The sequence below is a fragment of the Triturus cristatus genome, chromosome 12, assembly GCF_964204655.1.
Source record: "Triturus cristatus chromosome 12, aTriCri1.1, whole genome shotgun sequence".
NCBI classification, from domain to species: domain Eukaryota; kingdom Metazoa; phylum Chordata; class Amphibia; order Caudata; family Salamandridae; genus Triturus; species Triturus cristatus.
The window spans coordinates 575,506,717-575,528,853 of NC_140595.1; the positions used below are offsets into that span (position 1 = coordinate 575,506,717).

Consider the following 22,137-nt stretch of genomic DNA (forward strand, 5'->3'; position numbering starts at 1 on the left):
GTCACTGATTTCCAAAAAGTAACTATCATTGAAGGCCTTCAAAGGTACCTCATAACGCAGCCAAATTGCTATGTACGAATGTTATTGACCCGTCTTAGATTTGGCAATTTTTTCCGCATGATTACATTTCCGGTTTGTAACCTCTGGTCTAATGAAATTTTACTGTGTCCCTGTGACAATATCTCTGTCCAATCAAACATACATTGTATTCTATTTTGTAAATTTTATCAGCTGCCCAGAGGAGCCTTCCTAAAACCGATTTTAAAAGCCTGGGGAATTCGTACCTGTAGATCTGCTATGACCAGGCTTTTACAATTAGAAGATGAATGTGTTACCTCTGCAGTAACTAGTTTTTTAAAATTGATTATCAAATTTCGGAACTCAATGCAACCATCCTAAAAATCATGTTATGTCTTTTTACTCTTTTTAACAGTTTTTACCTGTTTTTAACATGTAAATGTACCTTTCTTCATATGTATGTATGCTTTTATGATTCCACTCTGAAAATCGAATAAAGCTTTCATGACTGACTGACTGACTGAAAAGCATTGCGGTCACAACACACCCTTGTTTCAAGCCCATTTTGGCTTCTTTTTTGGTTGACAAGCGGCTTTTAGAACTGAGTTTGACCATTGCCCTATAATCTGAGTACAGAAGTTGGATGGCACTTAGAAGTTTTACAGGATTGTTCAAAACAGGTTACAAGCAACATGATCGAATGCTTTGGAGAAGTCCACAAAGCAGAAATATAAATGTTGTTTTCTATTGATGGTATGTTTCTCAGCAATCGTTGAGAGAGCTACTAAGTTATCCCTGGTACTAGATTTATCTCAGAAACCAGTTTGATTAAAAGTGATAAATTTTCTCTTTCTGCCCAGGCTTCCAGCTTTGTAAGTAGTAAGCTAGCAAAGATTTTTGAATCTACGTTGAAAAGTGCAAACATGCAATAGCTGTCGGGGTATGCATACTGGCCTTTCTTCTTTATAGGTTGGAAAATAGATCCACCCCATGATTATGGAACTACATTCTCCGTTAGATAGAAATGAAATAAGGAATGAAGACGTGAACACCAAAAGTAAGTCTTGTTTATAGATAGCTGCAGGGGGCCTGTTTGGGCCGGGTGCACTGTCCCCTCTCCATTTCTCGACTTGTCCTTAGATTTTGCTCAGAGAAAAGGATAGGAAAATTGTGCAATGTTCCATGTGTGATAGAAAAGAACTTACTTTCTCGCTTGTGTATAAAGATTTCATTTGCCTCACCCCATGATTCTCCAGTGACATAGATGCTTATAGAGGAGGTCTTTTTGATCATGTGACTGCAAACAAACATTGGCAAAGCCAATAGCTCGACATTCCCCTTTTATAAGCAAAACCTATTACCTTTGCCAATGCTTGGATTCATAGGTTTCTAATTCACACATCATTTTTTTTTTGTTTTTTTGCAGAATTATATAGCGCAAACTCGACCCAAAGGTATTGGTGCACAAGGACACAATCCTTTATTTTGTTTGGTAGGCACAGGGAGATTACGTGATTTGCCCAGAATCACAGGATGTGGACGCGACCCCGAGGCTCGAACCTTGGTTTCCAGTCGGCAGTTTAGCCATCAGACCACAACCTCTCTCATTGAGAGCTGCATGTGCCCTATACCTTCCTGGCCACTATTAGAAGGAGTTAAAAACTGATCAAAGACATCCTTAATAGACCACTGCTGAATTACATGCAATAGAAGCATGTTATGTTTTAGCATCTAGTAATATATCAGAGCATCGTAAAAAAGTACAGATATTCCCGATTTAACCCGAATGTGCTCTGTTCCAATGAAAGGGCTCCATTTCCCTATGATTTCTTCATTTTCTCCTGCTCTTTCTCAACACCATGAGATGCTATCTAGAACTGTGGCCGGTGAGTTAAGGACAATAAATGCTTTAACAAGTGTTCCTTTTCTGTCTATATAACTTAGGGCTTCATTACGATGTCGGGCGTAAAGCCTCCGCTCGACAGTCGCAATTTCCTAGACCACGTCGGAACCCTTCCAACCGACTCGGTTGGTTAACAATCCACCCAACCAATCACGATGTTCGCGGTCTGAAAGGAAACTGCGTGGTTATTCCGAATAAGTTCAAAGCGGCTTTTGGAGTATCCCTGTCGGTCAGACCCGCATCGTGCACCTCTACGAACAGCATTTCCGACTGACCGATTACGATGTCGATTTCCAACAACCTTTCAGAGCCGGCCTGTCCGACATGAAAAGGCTGTCGGAACGTGACTTTGGGAGCCCCTAGTAGGATCCCCTTCATCCTGCAGCCTCCGGATGGGGGTCGAAAGGGTACCTAAGGGACCCCCCCTGTAAAACCCTGAACTGTGTGGCAGGCATAATGGGGTGCCCGCAACAGGGTGCAAGGATGTACATAGACACAACATTTCCCCATAGGAGCCCGTGTTGTCGGGTGGAACACGAGCTCCCATAGGGAACAATGGGACTCCGACAGAACATTGTTCGGTCACATCATAATCGGTCGGGCAGAACCGTAGACTGCGAGTCGGTCGGTTCCCGAATCCGAGACAGTGTCATAATGAGGCCCTAAGTTGTAGTTGCTTTCTGGGTAGGAAAAACAATATAAACAGAAAAAACTACGAAGCTGAAAACAGAAACAGCACCTTTCAAAGAGCACAAAGCCCACAATATAAAAATATATATGATATGCTCCCCACATGAGTGATAACGTAAGCATTTAATGACACACATTTAGGTACAAAGGCAGAACTATGTCATTCTTGCGATCACACCACTGGGGATTGATTTACAAATATATCACAAGTTGCAAGTGGATTTATTTTCTATAAAAACCGTTTAGCATGTGTCACCTGCAGCTGATGAGTAACTAGGACAACCGTCTTCCCCTTCAGCTTTCTTTGAATGCATTCTTCAAAAATGTGCTTTCCAACATGGGCATCGACAGCGGACAGGGGATCGTCCAACAGGTAGATATCCTTGTCCGCATACACTGCCCGCGCCATGCTGATCCTTTGCTTCTGTCCCCCGGAGAGATTAATGCCTCTTTCACCTATCTATAAAGGGGGAAAATTATAAGGGTAATTTTGCAGGCAGGCAGCCATTGTCTTCCCCCAACTATATCAACATGTTGCATACTGGTAAAAATCCATCACTGACTAGGAGCCTTGGGGTGCAGAAATAAAATGCATAGAAGCACACCTCTCATTAAAAGAGCTCAGTGTTTTCAAATCCCTTTAGACGGAACCTCATTTCTATCACTTTCTCGATTTCTCCCGTCCATTCACAGATATATGTTTAACCTTATAATGGACGTCTTGGGCCATATATGTGAGAAGTAGCTTTAATCTGGGCTCCACATCTAGGCATGCGCTTCTCAGTTAGAGAGACTCAAATATACAACACACAATGTAATCAGTGGAATGCTTGATTCAGCACTGGTAATTATTCTGGACCCCATCCCAGTGCATCCTTTTTAGCTTGACTACGCTATTCAAAAAAAGGGATCAAACCTATCAAAATCAGTTCTGGCTCTGCCCTATCTAAAATTCTCCAGCTTGAGCTGCTAGGGCTAATTTTCATTGATACACCATAGCATTGGTCCGAAGCGTGCTTTGCCATAGGACTCAAGCTGTAAAAAACCTATGAGGCCTAATGAGACTGACTGAGGGATGTGGTCTGTAAGTTTGAACTGTTCTTTTTCTATAGGAGCTGGACCAAAGCTGATTTGAAGAAGGTCGGTCCCTGTCTGCTGTGGAAAAGTTAGCTAACAAATAGACTGGAGAGTCCCACAGAAAGTAAAAGAGGGTTAGATTGCCTCAATCATTCCATCCATTACTTTTTTGCATATTTAAATAAGGTGGCACTGGGTACTTAAGATGTTGGGCAGCAAGCTCTCAAATGGTCAACCTATGCATATCCGGCGCATAAATTACTATGTGACCTTCAAGAACGCTTGTAAATCCCATTTTCTTTTCCTCCTTCTTCTGAATTTTTATCTCCATATCTTCACCCTTTTCTCCCTGACTAGGAACTTAATGATTTATATGCTCCGAGAATCACAAAATTGCTATTTGTTGTATGTGTGCGCTTACATATCTATACCAAATCAAATAAAATCATCCTCCTGTCACTGCATTTCTATCCACATTGCCACATCATACAACTGTACTCTAACCACATTACCCCGCTCTAGCATTACCCTAGCATGTATCAGCACTAGCATTGTTTGCACTTCTCGTCACAGCTCTGAATTACTATTCAGGAGCTCCTCATAGCAGTCCCTTCATTATACAGCTATCATCCAGTGCGTGTATGTCATGCCGCCACCACCCCATGATATCACAACATCACCACACTACCACTGCCCACAATCACACGGCCACAGCATAGCAATACAATATCTCTCAACCACATTACTACTTCAGCATCTCATTATCACTTCTGCAGCTAAGTACTTACAACTCCCACATCTACCTTGCCACCATCACACTATCACCCCATGTCACACTGCCATCCTGCAATATTCTGTTACTATAGCTTAGGACCAGTAGCGGCTCGTGGAGGGAGTTCGGTGGGCAGTGAGGCGGGGCGGGGAAGGGGCAGGGTGGGGAAATGTAAACACCGGAATATGGATGAACGGAGGTAAGTACATATTTAAATTAATAAAACGAATTTCGATGCGCGCGCTGCATCGCAAAATGCGATGCAGCGCGCGCAAAGGACTTCGTTTTATTAATTTAAATTGGTACTTACCTCTGTTCATCCATATTCCGGTGTTTACATTTCCCCACCCTGCCCCTCCCCCGCCCCGCCTCACTGCCACACCGAACTCCCTCCACAAGCCGCTACTGCTTAGGACCATGGCAGCCCAAGCCCTAAACAAGCACTTCAATTGCCACAATGCACCTTATCCCCCACGCAACGACCACATAAACAAAATGATTGCTCTATACTGTTGCACTACCATCCCCATCACGACAATCCCATCCCATTCCACCACACCGGCCCTCCTCACAACTGCATTATTTATTTCTTTAGGTGCTGGTACAATGCGTTCAAGCCTGTGTTCTGCCATCACATAGCATTTTGGAAATGGGAATACAAGAAAGGCAAAGAGCATTATATATGCTGTTAGTCTATGATGTGTAAGTACAGCCATGGGGGTGGTGGTACTATGCTGCATCTTTTAGTGTGGTGGCAGTGGGTGATAATGTGGATATGTGCAGTTCTATTACAGTGGGGGGATTAATGCTGAAGTGGTGAGGGGTGAAAGTGATGTGATGTGGCGGTGGTGCAGTGCAGCTATGTGATGAAGAACACTGTTGAACGTTATAGTGCTGTGTTTTGGAAGTTACTAAAGTTGAGTATTGAAGGTAGTGTGATATAGCAGTGTGATGGTGTGTGCTGTAGTGCAGAAGCCAAGGTGATGATGCAGTGGTAGGGTCTGTAGTTGAATGGTGTGGGATTGTTGTTTGATGATTTGCATAGTAGTGTGACACTGTGGAGACTTTGAACAGTGCTGTGGCAATAGTGTGCTAAGCATGGTACGGTGGGTTTAGAGGCTCATACTGGAGTGCTGTAGGGGAGTGGTAGTGTGGTAGTATGGCACAAGGTACAATAGTGTAGTGAGCAAATTTGGTATGTGTACGAAATAGGGCAATTCGTTGCAGGGGTAAAACCCTACTCAAGCAACAACCACAATCATTGTTAGAGTGAACCACAAAAGTCACTAGATTAACCTGTGTGAATTGTCGGGTAGCTTGGAACAAAAACAGTCAGGCTTAATTTAGAGGCAATGAGTAAAGTATTAATGCAGCACACAAACAGTAATAAAGTGAAAAAGCAACACAAGAAAAATCTCAAAAGAATTTTGAAAAATGTAGTAAATGTTAGTAAATGAAATGATACCAAAGCAAATTAAGACCATTTTGCAGAACCAGAGTTATGAATCTTTAAAGTTTGTAGTGAAATCTAGCGCCTAAAATATCAAAGCAGCAACTGCAGGTATCTGGTCAAGCGAGCCTGGGACAAAGACAACACTTGAGGCCAACATGGAGCTAGATACATGAGGTTATAAAACTTCTTTAAGAAGTGTCTAGGAAAGGGTAGAGAGTGTTCAGGTGGGCAAGGCAGCAGGCTGTGTCTGAGGAGGTGTTGTCGTCATCAGGAAGCCACTGGATGGAGTCTCAGTGAAGCCATCGATGATAGCGGAGAAAAAGCCCAGAGTGGAAAAAGCTGGATTTCTGGGTCAAGGAAGTAATTGATGGGGAGTTGGTGGTCATTGAGCCCAGTGAAGATTTATATCTTTGAACTTAGTCAACTTTTTGGAAGTCGAAAAGTTCTAGCAGGACAAAGCTGCAGGCTGTAGCCAAATAGGGCTTCATGAGGCTACATACCATTGCTGGTAGTCCAGCTAAAAGGGATTTGCTGCTGTGGAGAAGAACGTAGTGGGAGCTAACGCGGTGATGCATCTTGAGTGGATCGACTGGCAGGTAGGTCCCGGTCTTCTGTCAGTTCTCCAGGCAGTTGTTAGTAAAAAATTTCTAAGTCACAAGTTTTTGGGTTAGGCAGGAGCTGCACCTCTAACACCACTTCCAAATGTCCAGGACCTGGGGGACACCACATGCGGAATTATGACTCAGTCAAGCAGACACAAGTTGCAGGGTTCATGGCCTCAGTAGCTTATTATGTCCCTGTAGCTCACACAGAAGCCAACCAGCCTTTGGGGTCACTTCTGGTCATCCAGGTTCAAGGAGATGGTCCAGTTCTCCTTCAAGTATCAAGGCAGGCCTTCAAGCAGCAGGGCAGTCCTTTGGTAGCAGCAGGGCAGTCCTTAGGTGGTCCGGGCAGTCTGGGCAGTCCTCCAGGAATGTAAGGAAGAGGTGTTTAAAGGTTCCAATATTTATACCTGGTGCCAGCCTTTGAAGTGGGGGGATTTTCTATGCTAACCACATATCTGGTGCTGGAAAGTTTTCCCTTTCACTGCCAAGGCTCCAAAACGTCTGGAGTGACAAAAGACTAGTCTCAGGTTCCTTTGTGTGTGCTGGAGGAAAGCTTTTTGAAGTGTAAGTGGGTCAGGGAACAGCTTTACCCCAGCCATCCTGGCAGGATGGTGCATCCTGCCAACACTTAGTCCCCTTTTGTCTCACTGTCTAAGAGGAATACACAAAACCCAACAGCAGAGTCATTCATGGTCAGATGACTCAAGACACCAATAGAAGGCACAAATGGCTAGGACAAGAAAATTCCAACTTTCTAAAAGTAGCATTTTCAAACTTGTGACTTAAAATCCGACTTTACCATTGAAGAGGTTATTAAGTTACAATTCATTTGAATCTAAATGTGACATTCCTACCAACTCCTAATCAAAAGTTAGTACTCATTAAATATAATATGACAACCCAATGTATGTCTATGAGAGAGGTAGATCTTACAGTAGTGAAAAACACATTTAGGAGTTTTTAATTACCAGGACAGGTAAACCTTAAAATCACATGTCCTGCTTTTTACATACAATGCATCCTGTCCTCTGGGTCTTTAAGACCTACCTTAGGGGCCACGTATATATACATATTAAAAAGGAAGAATTAGGCCTGGCAAAATGTCTCTTTACTTAAAAATGTGTTTACATGCATTTCAATCTTTTGTGGTAATTAGGGTAGATAAACACTCTTTTTGTTGATTCTTCATTTTTCTGTCCTTATACTGACAGTTTCTTCTATATTTAATCAGAAATGTATAATTCTAGATCTGACAGGGAGCAAAGCAGACATACTTTTGGAATAACATAACCTTAAATTGGTGGGTTTATTTCTTCTATTTTCACATGTAAGTTATCTTACACAATTCTGGATTGATGACATGATTTAAAGCCTTGAATAATATATTATTATTATTATTTTTTTTTAAATATTATTCTACAGGTGGCATTAAACTCGCAATGGTATCTAGTCAGACTTCACCACCAGCAGTGTACTTTCTTTGCTGGTCATCTTCTCTTTTTGCAAACACCATCTTGCTGTGGGACTACTGGTATTGGAGCTTCTTATAGCTACCATTGTCTTTTACCAATGCTAGTTCAGTTCACAATTTCTTCCTTAATTGCAAAGTTTTTCTCTGTCAAAAGGGTTATTTTGACAGGTAAAGATGCAGTTTCAAACTGCAGTTGTCAAGCTATAATGGTAGCCCCACACACTAGTGAAAGGTACAATAGGTGCTGAAGTCCACAGGTAACATTTAGCTTTCCATTCCATGGGTGTAGTTTTTACACTTTAGACTATGGTCTTAAATGAGAGTTATATATGACAATCAGGGATTAGTCCTTTTAACATGTTTTAGGGTCAAGGCACATAAATTGAGCACTGGACAGCTGTGCCTAAGTTTGCAGTGTCTAAAAACTAGCAAAGAAATTCAGAAAAAAATGAGGGTGATCACGCAACAAGGCACGTTTTCACACACAACGGCATCTCCAAAACATGAAATGATTTTAATTTTAATGTCACAAAGGACAGACTGCAAAATTCTTCAGATAAATGGTTGCTATGTTGGAACAGTGTTTTACCTGTGTTGCATATGTGTAAGCCCCTAGTGACATATCTCTAGCAATGCATATCGATGTATGCACAGGCTGATTGTCCTCTTCAAAGTATTCTAAATCAGTCACAGTTTGAATGGACATCACAAACTCGCTTGGTGATTCAAATCTGAGCGTGCATGATAAATAATATATACTGATCGTTCAGTATATTCGTTTATCCAGCCCCAGTGAGCTCACTATTCATAGTTCGACTGCAACTGTTGTGTCTCTCCGTCAATGTTTCTATATGTCTGCTTTCAATAAAAGGGGAGGAGACACAGTGCTCCACCTAAGAGGGTTAGAGCACCCTTATATTATAGACTCAGATATATCTCTCCTGGTTTGCACTCTGAAGAGGAATTGATAATTAATCTGAGATTAACTAGATGTATGGTCTGATTTAGATTTTTGGTGGATGGCATACTCAGTCACAAACAGATGGATGTCAAATTTACGTATTACAAGTGTGTTATATCCTATGGCACTTGCAATAGGGTGGATGTGATATCCTTCCCTTTTGTATTGGATTATGCCATCCACCAAACTGATAATTAGTCCCTAAATCGTTAAGCGTGAGGCACATATTATATAAACATTTTTAGTATATATAATCTTAGCAGTCAAAATTAGATGTTCTCTTAAACTGCATTTTATATTCTCGTTTCCTGGTCTGGTGGACATTTTGAAAAGTGGTGTAAACTGAGGATTTGACCATGTGTCTAGGGGTTTAAATATGTTTCAAATTTCACCCTTATATCAGTTGTATGTTGCACAAAGCAGAAAGAGCTATGCAACTTGGCTCAAGTGATTATAATGCATACTAACTGGCCTGCACACAATTCAATGAAATGTTTTAAATGATGTTGACAGAGAGGCATATGGAAGCTCTGATGTCAGACTGTATAATGAGAGCTCACTCAGGCATGTAGAATGAATGTGGAATGAATAATATATATGATGAACCTTATACTAACGTATGTCAGGCCAATGAATGTGTAGTATGATTATCATAAAGTGATGTATTGCACATTATGGACTTAAAACGTGTGAGTAAATTGATATATGTGTAAATGAGAATCAATGTGTCAATAGGGCTATATCAATGTATAGAATGATTAGTCACCCAATAAAATAATACATGTTACTTGTTATGAATTTTTTTATATTACATGATTTGTTACTTGAAATAGTAATCTTTATAAGGATTTGGAGCATGTGAGCATCATCCTCAATATGACTGAATGTTTTGAGAAATTTATGTTTTTTTGTTGGAAAATAGATAATGTGTAGTGCCGCATTGTAAGGAAATTAAAACGTATTCTAAAATGTGCTTTTTTTGTAGTACATGAACACTATAGAGTACATTTACGAAGACTGATGATGGCAAAAATGCAGTGCGGGAAAGTGTATTTCATTTTTTTGCTGAAAGGATTCTGCATTTAAAATGTATATTTTCACATACAGGGGAGGATTCATTATTGGAAACTGGCATCAAGGATTGGCCTGCAAGGGTGAGATTGTTAGGTGTTGTGATTAATGCTCTGAGAGCTGCACTGTCATTGTAGAAGCATATTTAACCAGCACTGAAAGAAAGTAGGGATGCAGTGTTAACCATCCATTCAACATTTTATTTGTGTGGGGAAGCAAAATGTCCTGCCAAATGTCAACACTGAATTGTGGAAAATAATTCAAAGTGAAGATACCCTTTTCTGTGAAAAACGAGCTTTGAAACCACAGGCAAACATTTAATAATATGTGAATGTTTGAGGAGTCATGATAGCATGAAATGTTTTACTGCAGAAATCAAATGGACTAGCAATTAGATATACAAAAGTTAACATGTATGGATGTTTAGCAAAGCCATAAACCACCGGACGTATACTGTGTAGATAACAAGAGGTAGACGTAGCTGGACTTATATGAATATCTCTTAACAATATCATTCTTATTTTTGATAAATCTTCCAAAGTGAAGTGCACGAAATCAGACTCCAGTGAACAGGCACAGTTTGGCATACTATATAAAGCTGTATAAAATATAAATACTTATAAAGTGGCACCATTGCACTCCTCTTAGCTGCTTCAAACAGTATCACATTGAGGCAAAATGCATGGAAATATACTACCAGGGTTGGATTGAGAAGGCAGGTATTGGGCCAGTCCCAGAGTCACATTGATCGAGGCAGGCTGTGGTCTTTTTACCTAATCTTTATGCTATCTGGGCCCGCTTGTGCCACTCCCACACAACCCAAAAGCCTGCAACATACCTGAGCGTGCAATGTCATGTTAGCCTACTTTTAATCTACAGAATGACCACAGTTGTTAATTTTATTATAAATACCCCCATTCCTTACAAAAGCCAGAAGCAGGGGAAAAAGTTAAAAAAAGATTTGCCACGAGCACATGTTTTGGTTACATGGGGATGCTGGGGTCAAAAACAATGTGTACTAGTTCCAAAATTGCCAACTAACCTAGTGGACCAAACGTGGGATGTGTGGGGTCTCTGGTAGCACACCTCATAGATAGTTGTCACCAGGAAAATTATGTCGTATATTACCAGCATATTTTTGTGAAGTGGTGCTCCTGGAACTAGTTTTAAAGTCTTTGTTCCATGGTTAAACCTTACTACCTAGACCATACCTTGTGGTGTTGAGGTCTTTCTACATATTATGGACACTGCCAACTCCAATGAGTTTCCCAACTTGTTGAGTATCTCTACATATGGGCCTATTCACAATGGTAAATATGTAAAAGTAAGTATATTTACTCATGTGTATATTTACTCCTACACTTAGGTGTAACTTTACATATGTTCTGCTATTCACCATTTGAATGTATGAGGAATTTGTAGAGTGCTGGAGTCACCCCCAGAGGGGTATCTCCGCTCTAACAGTGGAAGGAACAAAGGAGGGAGAGGAAATCAGTTATTGAAATGTTCAGTTTTCAGAAGTTTCCTGAACTTAAGAAAATTAGGGCACTTGGGTAATGAGACAGGAAGCGAGTTCCGAAAACAGGTAGGCACAGGTTTTGACACTGGCTCGTAGTTTATTGAACCGTGGGACAACTAGCAGAGCCTTCTCTCCAGAGCGCAGAGATCTTCTAGGAAGGTAATGGACCAGTTTTTCTACCGGGCCCCCTATCATTGACTGTTTTATGGACCAAGCAGCAAATTTTAAACTTGATTCTTTCACGAATGGGGAGTCAATGGAGGCATCTCAGTAACGGCAGAGGTGCCAATCTAGGGGGCATTTTTCTAGGGGGCATTTTAAGAGCCAGGCGCGCTGCGGTGTCCTGGAGCACTTGCAACCCGTTTAACACAGTATCGTTTGCAGATCCCTAAAGTGCATTAGAGTAGTCAAGTCGGCTCACTACCAGGGCTTGGATCAAGGTCTTACTAACTGACAAAGGGAGAAGGTGGAACACTCTTCGTAGGAGCTTCAGCATGTGAAAAAAGGTGCCTGAAGTAGTTGCCACTTGATCTTTTATAGATAAGGATTTTTTGCCTTGGTTCTGGGGGTGGGGGCTGGGCCTAATTCTGATGGCCACCAATAAGGGGGCCTCAGAATGTGTGCTTTGCCGAACAAGTATACTTTTAGGTGTAGAGTTACATGTCTCCACCCACTCACATCATGGAGTGGAGCCCCCTACAACAGAAATTATAAGTATAATGTTACTAAAAAGCAACAGGCACACGTAGGTGGAGTACCTGTGATTGGCCCTGTGTGGAACATGACTGAATCCAAGGCTGGGCTGGAGTATGTTTACACCTATTTTGATATGTTTTGGGCTGAAGTGTAATTTCTGAATTTCCCTGATCTTTTCCTTTTGTGGGTGTGTCTTTGTATTAGCATGTTCTTCCCTAAACCCCTCCTAAATTTAACTAAAACCTTCCATTTAGTCGTAAGTATTCCCCATTTTTCAGCCACCCCTTATCCCTCCCACATTTACTACAAAAATGTATGCCTATGTGTTCAGAGGTCTTTACCACTCTAGTGGAGATCTCCACACAGAAACGATAGAAGAGGCGGAGGTCTCCTCCCATAGTTATGTCATTAGCCTTTTGTGAGTAGTACTACTGTAGTGCTACTTTATGTGTTACAAAATGCAGTGTGTGAATAGGGCCCAAGTTTTTTTATTTTTACTAATGATATTCACTACTGGAATTGAACTGACTCTGCTTTTAACAGCTCCAGTGTTGACAGATAATAGCATGACGCTATAAGGGGATTGTGAGGCTTTTCTCTGTGACTTGTGATAATCAGTGATCTCTAGACTGTCTCCTTGGTGAGTATTGTAATTTGCCACTAGTGCCCCAGTGCCTAAGATACAATTTAATCCTAATGGATAATCAAGTAATTCTCTTTCTACCCCTAACTCTCCAAGGATAATGATAGTGAGCACTAACGACTTACTTTAGGGGGTGGTGGAGGGACTGGACCCAATAAATGCATGAAACAAGGGCTCATACTCATATATATATTTTTTTTTAATCAGGGAGGGACACGGAGCCAAGTTTTTTGAGGTCCTGCTCAGAAGGCACCAATGGAATACTGAGAAAGAGAAAGAGCAGTTCCTAGGGGTAGCTGATTAGGGAGAGGGGGGAAGTACCACAACCTTTTTTAGGCAGAGGCTGGGGCAAGGGGCGAGGCAGAAGAAGAAGAGGCGGACAGAACCAACAAAAACAAGTACAATGGCAGGATCAGGCACAGCAACCACCACCACACATGGAATTGCGGAGCCACCAGGAGAAGAGAAACTAATCGTTAATTTGTCAGACCATCCTCTTACTAACACAGAAACTAACATCCTGAAAAGGGGCCTAGGATTTGTACCAACCCCCAAAGTGGATTTCTTTCGCACTAACCTTGAAGTTCAAAATCTCTTCAGGAAAATCCGCCTTACGGCCTACTTTGGCAACCAACCTAACCTACCTCCAACTGACACCGGTCTACGAAAACCTTCGACCTTTACCCCAACCTCGAGTATGGTACCTCCAGAAGTCTTGACTTTTGAAAAAGCAGTACTCAAAGAAAAATCTGAAAAACGTCAAACTCGGAATTTTTCCAACGTTACTCATGCTGAGACATTAGCCATCAAAACTCTAGCCAATGACGCCTCCATAACTATCAAGGAAGCAGACAAAGGTGGTGCTATAGTTATTATGGCCAGCACAGACTACCGGACGGAATGTATACGCCAACTACAAAATACTAACTACTATACACCACTTACTACAGATCCCACGCCACGCCTCTCCACCAAAATAAACTCCATGGTCACAGCGGCACTCAACCAAGGATGGATTTCAAAAACCGAAGCAGACTTTTTAGTGAACACCAATCCAAGATTACACTATTTTTATACCCTGCCAAAAATTCACAAAGGGGTCTCCCCACCTCCCGGGAGACCCATTGTGTCTGGCATGGGGTCCCTCTTGGAACCTCTATCCAAATTTTGCGATCATTTTTTCGGCCCATTAGTTCGAACCACCCCAACATTTCTCCAAGACACCAGAGATGTTTTAAAACTGATTGAACTTACTAACCTGGAGGGCCCACATCCAGATGTACTTCTTACTCTGGATGTGGAGGCCCTCTACACCAATATCCCTCAGCTTAATACTCTTGAGGTGGTGGAGACGATCCTGCTCAACACTAACTGGGACTCACCAACCCCCGTGAGCTTTATTATGGAATGTGCCAATATTGCTCTCACTGAGAATTTCTTTCTATTTGAGGATCAGCTGTTCCATCAGACCCAAGGCACTTCGATGGGCAGCACCTTCGCCCCGAGCCTGGCATGCCTTTATATGTCAGACTTTGAGGGAAAGCATGTGCTCACGGATACCAATCCTTTCTTGAGTAACGTTCTCCTCTGGAGACGTTACATTGATGGCATTTTAATTTTTTGGAAAGGCAGCATGGATATTATCCCGAACTTCCTATCATGGATTAATGATCTCAACCCTTTCCTAAAATTCACTGCAACCTGTTCCGAACAGGAACTACCATTCCTTGATCTGACGATCATTAAAAATATGGGCACCTTGGAGACGATAACCTACAAAAAACCTACTGACAGCCATTGTCCTTTACTATACAATAGTTTTCACCCCAAGGCACTTAAAGACAATCTCCCCTATGGGCAGTTCTTACGCATCCGAAGGAACTGTAGCAAGATAGATGACTACAAAAAACAAGCATCTGAACTTAGTAGTAATCTAGCTCTGAGACAATATCCTGCTCGCATCATCAATAACGCACAAAAACGAGCACGTAATACTAACAGGTCAACTCTTCTCGAATCACAGACAAAACCAGAATCAGACCTTATTACATGTGTGACCACTTTCACCTCAGAGTCAAATATGTTAAAAAGGGTCATTAACAAACACTGGCGAATACTAGACTCGGGCCATCTGTCCCTAAGAAAACCGAGATTTGCATTCAAACGCACAGCCAACATCAAGGATCTCCTCATTAACACCAGACCAAAACCACCAGCCCCTGCAGTCTCTACTACCTTATGGAACTTACCTCCGGTCAGCGGGCATTACCCTTGTGGCCAATGTGTGGTTTGCCCACTGACCCGAGCTACCAAAACAGTCCAACTAACTACCAACTGGATTTGGACCCAGAAAAAACACACAAATTGTAACACACGCAACTGTATTTACCTTATCACATGCCCCTGTTCATTACAATACATTGGGCTGACCACACGCCCAGTAAAGACAAGACTAACCGAACACAGAAGCAATGTACGTTGTAAAAAAACTAATACCAAAATGTGTTCTCACTATGCGGTACACAATCATACGCCACATGACCTAAATTGGACTATTCTAGAGGCCTTCCCAGTCATCACAAAGGAAGCCCTTTTTAGGAAGGAACAATGCTGGGTGTTCAAGCTGGGGTCACACACAAGGGGTCTGAACGATGACATACCTTGGGCTGAATTGAATCATTAAATCAAGCCCCCCTAATGTCTTCCTCAAGTCTCCTCCTCATGATCCCCTTCCTGACTCCCCAATAATCACATTCAGCCGCTCCCTAGTGGTTTCTATCATCTACATCTGAAATACCACTAGGGACCACACAAAAAGAATAGAAAATATTTTTCAAATAAATATTTTTCAACAGAGGTATCTCTAAAATAAAAAACTACACGTGTCTATATGTACACGGTATTTAGATTAAACCGTTCTCCCCCCTCTACCACCCCCGCCCCCCCCTTTTGGAAAAAACCTTTATATTTCCAATCCCATTCTTTCATTTGTCCCGTTCTAATATGGCCGCCACGACCTACCGACCTCCCGGATGTCACATGACAGTAGCTCCAGGGCAGCCCTATCCAATATGGCCACCACGTTCAGGGACGTCTTTCAAAAAACGCTACAAAAGAATCACCCGGGAAGTGTTCTCTACGGGGCCCAGAGCGAGGGTAGGACACCAGCAAGTTGCCAGTCTACCTCCGTGAGTACCTTTATCGTAAGACTGGATCTCGACGGTAAGCCTTTTTCGCCATGTAGTTTTGGCTATCGTGTTGATGTAACTTTGACAACCTTTCCCCCGTTTTTTTCCCTTTCAATTGTATCCCCATAGAAACCGGAGCAACTATTGTGCTCTGTTCTTATCCCCGTCTGTCCGGAACTAGGTCGTGAGGGGTGAGTCTTAATATTGCCATGTGTCCCGCGCAGTACATCTTTGACATTAGCGCGTTTGTTGCATGTTTTTACACCAGCTTGCAATTAGTTCACCATCAACCTCCGCTTTCCTTTACCTAAACTGACTGTAATTTTTAAACAATGTCATTTTTTACCGCATCACGGTTTCGTCACGTTACCGGTTTTAACTATTCCAAAACACCCTCTTCTGTCTTTGGATACTTTATTGATCGACACACATGTGCACAGCGAAGGATTACTTTAGAGTACTGCACTATAGACCACGACTGATTAGAAGATACAAATTGTCATTCTACTTAGTCACTTGAGATCGACTGTAGTCCGATCACGCTGCACAGGATCGTCGGCTAAGTAACTACCCCTGACACTCTGTCGTTATAAGTATCGCGACGGACTGACTCCGTCCTCCCACCACCCACTGGTCGAAAATTGAGAATATACAGTGAGTACACCTGTGTACCTTTTTACTTCACTTATGCGCACCACCCTCCAGTGCATGCACTGTATGCCTATGGCTGGTCTAATCGCTGGTTATGCTACTCTTTCCCCCCCCCCTTTTCTGTTGTTTCTCCCCTCTCCCACAGGTCTATCCTCATCCCAGTACCAGTTCCTATATTAATCACCCCCTACCGTTTCTAGCAACTAGTGCTAAACGGTAGTGCACTCACCTTACACGTTCTAATTGGTCCTGACGAAGTGCCATTGACCCCTTCTGGGGCAGCTGGGGCACGAAACATGTTGACCACACCCACACTTGACTAGCCCTCACGGATCATCACTCCTAAATAGGGCTTTTACATAATTTTAATAAGGCTGGAGCTACCTCAGTAATAAAAGACTTAAATCAAGTAGGACGGCCCTATACCTTTTTTAAATACCTCACTCCGTGTGCACTACCCTGCCCTCACACCCACACGCACCCATACAGCTTCTTCAAAAGATCCCCGATAAAGAGCCCCGGTTTCGGGAGCCCGTCAGGCATTGCAGCGCCGGCCTGACGAGGGGCAAATGCCCAAATGATGAAGCATGACATCCCTTGGGGTGTGTGAGGGAATTACGAAGAAAGACCTGTTCTTCCCTACTTTCCCCCTCTCCCTAATCAGCTACCCCTAGGAACTGCTCTTTCTCTTTCTCACTCATACTCATATACTCATATAGAGAAGTGATATTGCATGAAAGCCCAAAAAAAGGCTTTGGCGAGTCATAGACCCCCAGATGTTCCAATGGGTCAGCCTTTCACAGTGTCCTGTGAAGTGATAATGGAAAATTGGCCACCCTAGTGTAGTAGTAAGAGGAGAGTAAGAAGGTTATGTGCAAAACAGGGTACAGATCAACCAGTGGAATAGCAAATAAATCAGAAAAGATGTGATGAGAGTTGAATAGAGAAATCAGAGATATAAGGGCTGAGAGGAGGAAATTAGTGGAGAAAGCCTGGGAGGTAAATAGTAGTAAGAAATCTAAATAGCAGGAAAGGAAATAAACACAGAGTGATAAAAAGAAGCTGAATGTCAGGAATGGGGGGAAAAGGTATTTAAGAAAGTGGGAGTAAAAGAGTAACACAGCCTGGATCTGAGGAAAGGGAGAGGTAAAACGTGAGTAATAAAAAAGAGGCTCACGGTTGAAAGGAAAAAGGTATTTGTGAAGGCATTATGGAGGAAAACAAGGACTGTGAGGAGTAGGGCTCAAGGGATTTGTTATAAAAAAAAAAAGAAAGCAGTAGAGGAAGGGGTTAGGGAAACAAGACAGAACAGAGGAGCAAAGGCTGGATTGGAGGAAAAGGAGGGAGATAAGGTGAGTTGACAAAATAGGGAAACTTATCTGAAGGTGAAAAGAAGGTCTAAAGGTATGGAGCTGGCCAGAAGAGAAACAAATAAGGCTGAGCGGAAGATATGAGGGAAGGTAAAGAAATGTAAAGAGCTGAGAGGAGTAGTTGGAAGAAGGGCATGGGTAAGAACTTGTTTTACTGCGTCTTTTGCTACAAGTCAGCACCCCAACAAAACAATGATTGGGAAAGATTGTGATCCATGAATGCAGGTCACTTTTTATGGGTGCCAATCCGACCCTGAATACCACATAAGTAACTATAATATCTATAATGCACTGAGATATGAAAGTTTGGGTTACTAGAACATATATTTTCTATGTAACAAATGAACGGCTAAATATACATTTAGAAGGTCCAGAATGGGAGATTAGAAAGAGCAGAATAGCTATTAATTGCATATCAATTACCTGAAAGATGTTGATATTCATTTGAAATAGTGGGGCCATAGCAATTTCTATTGGTCGTTTGTGACAGGCAAACACTGACATTCCTCAATTCTGCATGTATGAAATAATGAATAGTTATTGACCTGCTCATACTTACTTCTGTCATATCTCCAAAAGGAAGACTTGCCAAATCCGCTTCCAGGGAACACACGCTGATTGCCTCTCGGTATCTAAAAAGTTCAAATTTAAAGTACTTTTATAGTTTAAGTGGTTGGAATGGACAAGTCTAGCCAGAACAAATTAGCTTTTGTCGACAACAGCTAGCATTCTCACATGCATTATGTGGTCTATGTAATTTGCTAAAGGTTTCGCATTATTAATGTGATGTTTTACAATTCTCATCACTCTCGGTTGGAGGTCTTTTGCACCTACTGTGACTGTGATTAATTGTTTTGTGAGAGCAATGATACACATGGCACTGATAGAGACACCCTTGATATTCAATCGCAAGTCCTGTCTACATACAGAGAATACTGGAAATTAAAGTTGTTCCCTACGGCTCATCACCTTCATCATCAGTATCTTATAAAGCACTAACCAAGCCTATATCTGGGCATCAGGGTGCTGCAGAGCACTGGTGAGAATCAGATGAAACAAAAGAATGGTGTTGTATATATATCCTAACTATTTTATTGGTATCTATATAGTGCTTTCCATACTCCAACGCAGGACCCAAACCATTAGCCTGACTGGCCTGGTTGCATAATTTATATAGCTCTGCAAATCAGGTGCGGCATGTACAGGTAAGAGCGGTGGGGCGGACTAAGGGGGATTCGACAGATGACCATGAGGGAAAATTAAATAAATGATTTATTTTCCCTTGTGGTCGTCTGTCAAAATCCCCCTCCCTCACCCTGCCCCACCACCCCAACGCTCTTACCTGCACGGGCCACTGCTGCTTCAAATCCCAGTCAGGGTATGAAGCACTCGATCTGCATCTGGTTCCTGGGCGTACTTGAGAGTGTAATGTTGAAAGGGTGATCTTTGTGGTTTGACACAAAGGGGACGTGTTAGTGGAGTGTGAGGTCTAGTGATATGGTGGGTGCAAAGTGCAATGAGTGTCACTATCTAGAAACAAAGAGTGTGTTTTTGTATGGAAACTTATTGGGGTTACAGAACAAGTTGGATTCAATGGCAGTTATGTGCATGGCGTTTTGACTGAGACTTCCAACGTATATGCCAGGCGAAGTAGCAGTGTAAGTTGTGTGCATATCTGCCACTTAGAAAGAGGGTTTTGTAGGAATTATTATGCAGTGAGGCTGTTTGTGCTTCCTTATGCAATACTCTCACAATACCCCAAAGATAGTTCCTTTGGATTCCCACTAGTAAATCCCTAGCTCAGTCCTGTAAGTGTGGCACAGAGCAGTCAAGCTTTACTTAGTGGAACATGCATTAAGCATTTCGGAGTACTAACATGGATGATAAGTACTTAACACGATTTGAAAGAAATCCTAAAACAATTTATAAAAATAGAGCAGGATTTTATATAAATTTAGACACCAAAAAGACACAATCGGATAAGTATAACCAGAGTTATGGATTTTAGAAGGAAGATACATTAGTGTAATTCACAACAGGAAAACTTTAAAGTTACAGTCAATGGAGAAAAAAGCAAGTAACATTTGGTCACTTGCAGGTCGATTCCAATGGAACACACTGGGGATTAAGGTGATGCAGATCCCAGGACCAAGTCACGACAGTCAGTTCAATATTACCTGGCTCGAGAGGCCCCAGTGCAGCATTGTCCTGGCTGTCCTTGGTGCTGAAGCATAAGTGACAGTGGTGCTTGTGAGGAAATAGATGCAAAAACTCAACGACTGAGCCACTGAGGTGAGCAGGTGAAGGTGCCTCAGAGTTCCCTTGAGGCACAACGTCGAACAAAGGTAGTGATATCCAGATGTATCACCCACAATCCTTAGCAGTGGCAAGCCCGGCTTTGGGTTACTTCGACATCGAGGAGTGTGGGGGAAAACGTTCATCGCCTGAAACTTGCTGGACGTCAGGACTACGTTTCCCACAATGCACTAGAGTATTTACTTTTGCCCGATGGACAGTGATTCATTGGTTCTGGGAGCGTGCTTTCACCTGCGGGCTGCAGGGAACTAGTACCTCTAGTCCAACGGAGTTCTGGAGTTGCCTTTGCTACTTAGAAAGGTTCCTCGATACTTTCGAGCTGAGCTTTGGTCGGGGATGAGTGGCAGTCGGGCATTTGTAGGGTGGTTGCCACAGGTGCAGGGTGTCATGTCTTTGCTTTGTGCAGGTCCTTAAGTCACAGACTTGGGTCTCTTCTTTGTTCTTTTGTTGCAAGATGTTTCAGATCAGAGGTTCTGGTGCCAGGGGTGCCTCTAAGGTAGCCACCTGGGTGCATGTCACATTAAATCCGAATTTAGGAAAAAGACAGATTTAATGAGACAAGTTGTTTGATACCACACATGACACTTTTCAATGGGACTATTATGGAGCTGGCAACCTCGAGGTAACCGGATGCCAGGCCATGTTATCTTGTGACACCCCTGAAAACGTATAGTAGCCCTTCATGGAAATAAGCTACCAAAGGGACATATAAGCTTGCACTTATAGTTCTACACCTTTATTAAAATGCAGGCAGACTCCTGGGCTCAGGAGGCCTAGCTTAGGGGTGCCTGATATAAATTAAAAATAGTGATTTGACCTTGCCACTCATGGTAAGGGCAAAGTTGAGTTGGAGCAGTTTCCACTGGTTCTGCAGTCTGCAATGACAGCCTTGCTGTCAACTGTTTACTTGGTTTAGTCAGGGTGGCACAAACAGTGCTTCAGGCCCTGATCACCCCTTTACAAACCATGCCCTAGGAACCCTTGGTACCACTTACCAGGGACTTATAAGGTGGGGTAAAGTCCTTGCCAATTGGGGTTGTGAATTTACTTATATCATTTCTAGGGAGAGAGCACTGGTGCCTGACAGTAGGCTTCGGTACCAGTGGTGGCCAGCATGAAGGTGGGGTGGGTGCAGGGGGAGGGGGCGTGGGGGATGCGCAAAGCCAAAAAAAGAAATCAACACTTACCTTGCTGCCGCGTCCTGCATCTCTGTTCCTGCATTCCTCGTCAGACACGAGGGACAGGAAGCACAGCTAGGCTCCCCTGACCAAACACAATGCTGCAATGAAGCATTGTGATTGGTAAGCACTCAGGCTCCCCTGACCGATCACAATGCTGCAATGCAATTGGTCGTAGCCATAGCAGCCTCAGGCATGTTAGACATTCACAAATTCAATTCTCATGAATTAGGGACTCCGCCGCTTGGTCTGCATCATGTATTATTTTTGCCATTCTTACGACCATACCAATAACCCCTTAGTGGGATCAGGCCAAAGCGCAATCTCAAAAGATGATATTTGGCCTGGTTTGGGAGAAACTGGCTCATATACACAGGAAGTACCCCCCGGCGTGTAGAGATCTACTGCCCACCTACCATGGGCTTTGGCATTAAGTCCCATAGGATGTGCTCTGCGGACATTGTCGTTAAATTTTTCATTAATAGTTTTGCTGTCAATTTGCATGATTAATTACTGCGTATAATCTGCTCTGCATTCAGAGCACTGATAGAGCTT

The 22,137-nt window shown here is 42.6% G+C and overlaps 1 protein-coding gene across 3 annotated transcripts in view; it reads right to left on the bottom strand.

Moving 5' to 3' along the window:
• Window positions 1–22,137, bottom strand: part of ABCC12 (ATP binding cassette subfamily C member 12) — a 907,115-nt gene that overhangs the window by 492,632 nt on the left and 392,346 nt on the right. For 2 of the 3 annotated variants that reach the window (XM_085640128.1, XM_085640129.1), the window contains exons 14-15: window positions 18,648–18,720; window positions 2,868–3,071 (exon numbers count right to left, since the gene is read on the bottom strand). In XM_085640128.1, the coding sequence (XP_085496254.1) occupies window positions 2,868–3,071; window positions 18,648–18,720 (277 nt within the window). The remainder of the gene's footprint in view (window positions 1–2,867; window positions 3,072–18,647; window positions 18,721–22,137) is intronic. The other variant, XM_085640130.1, reaches the window with a different exon arrangement.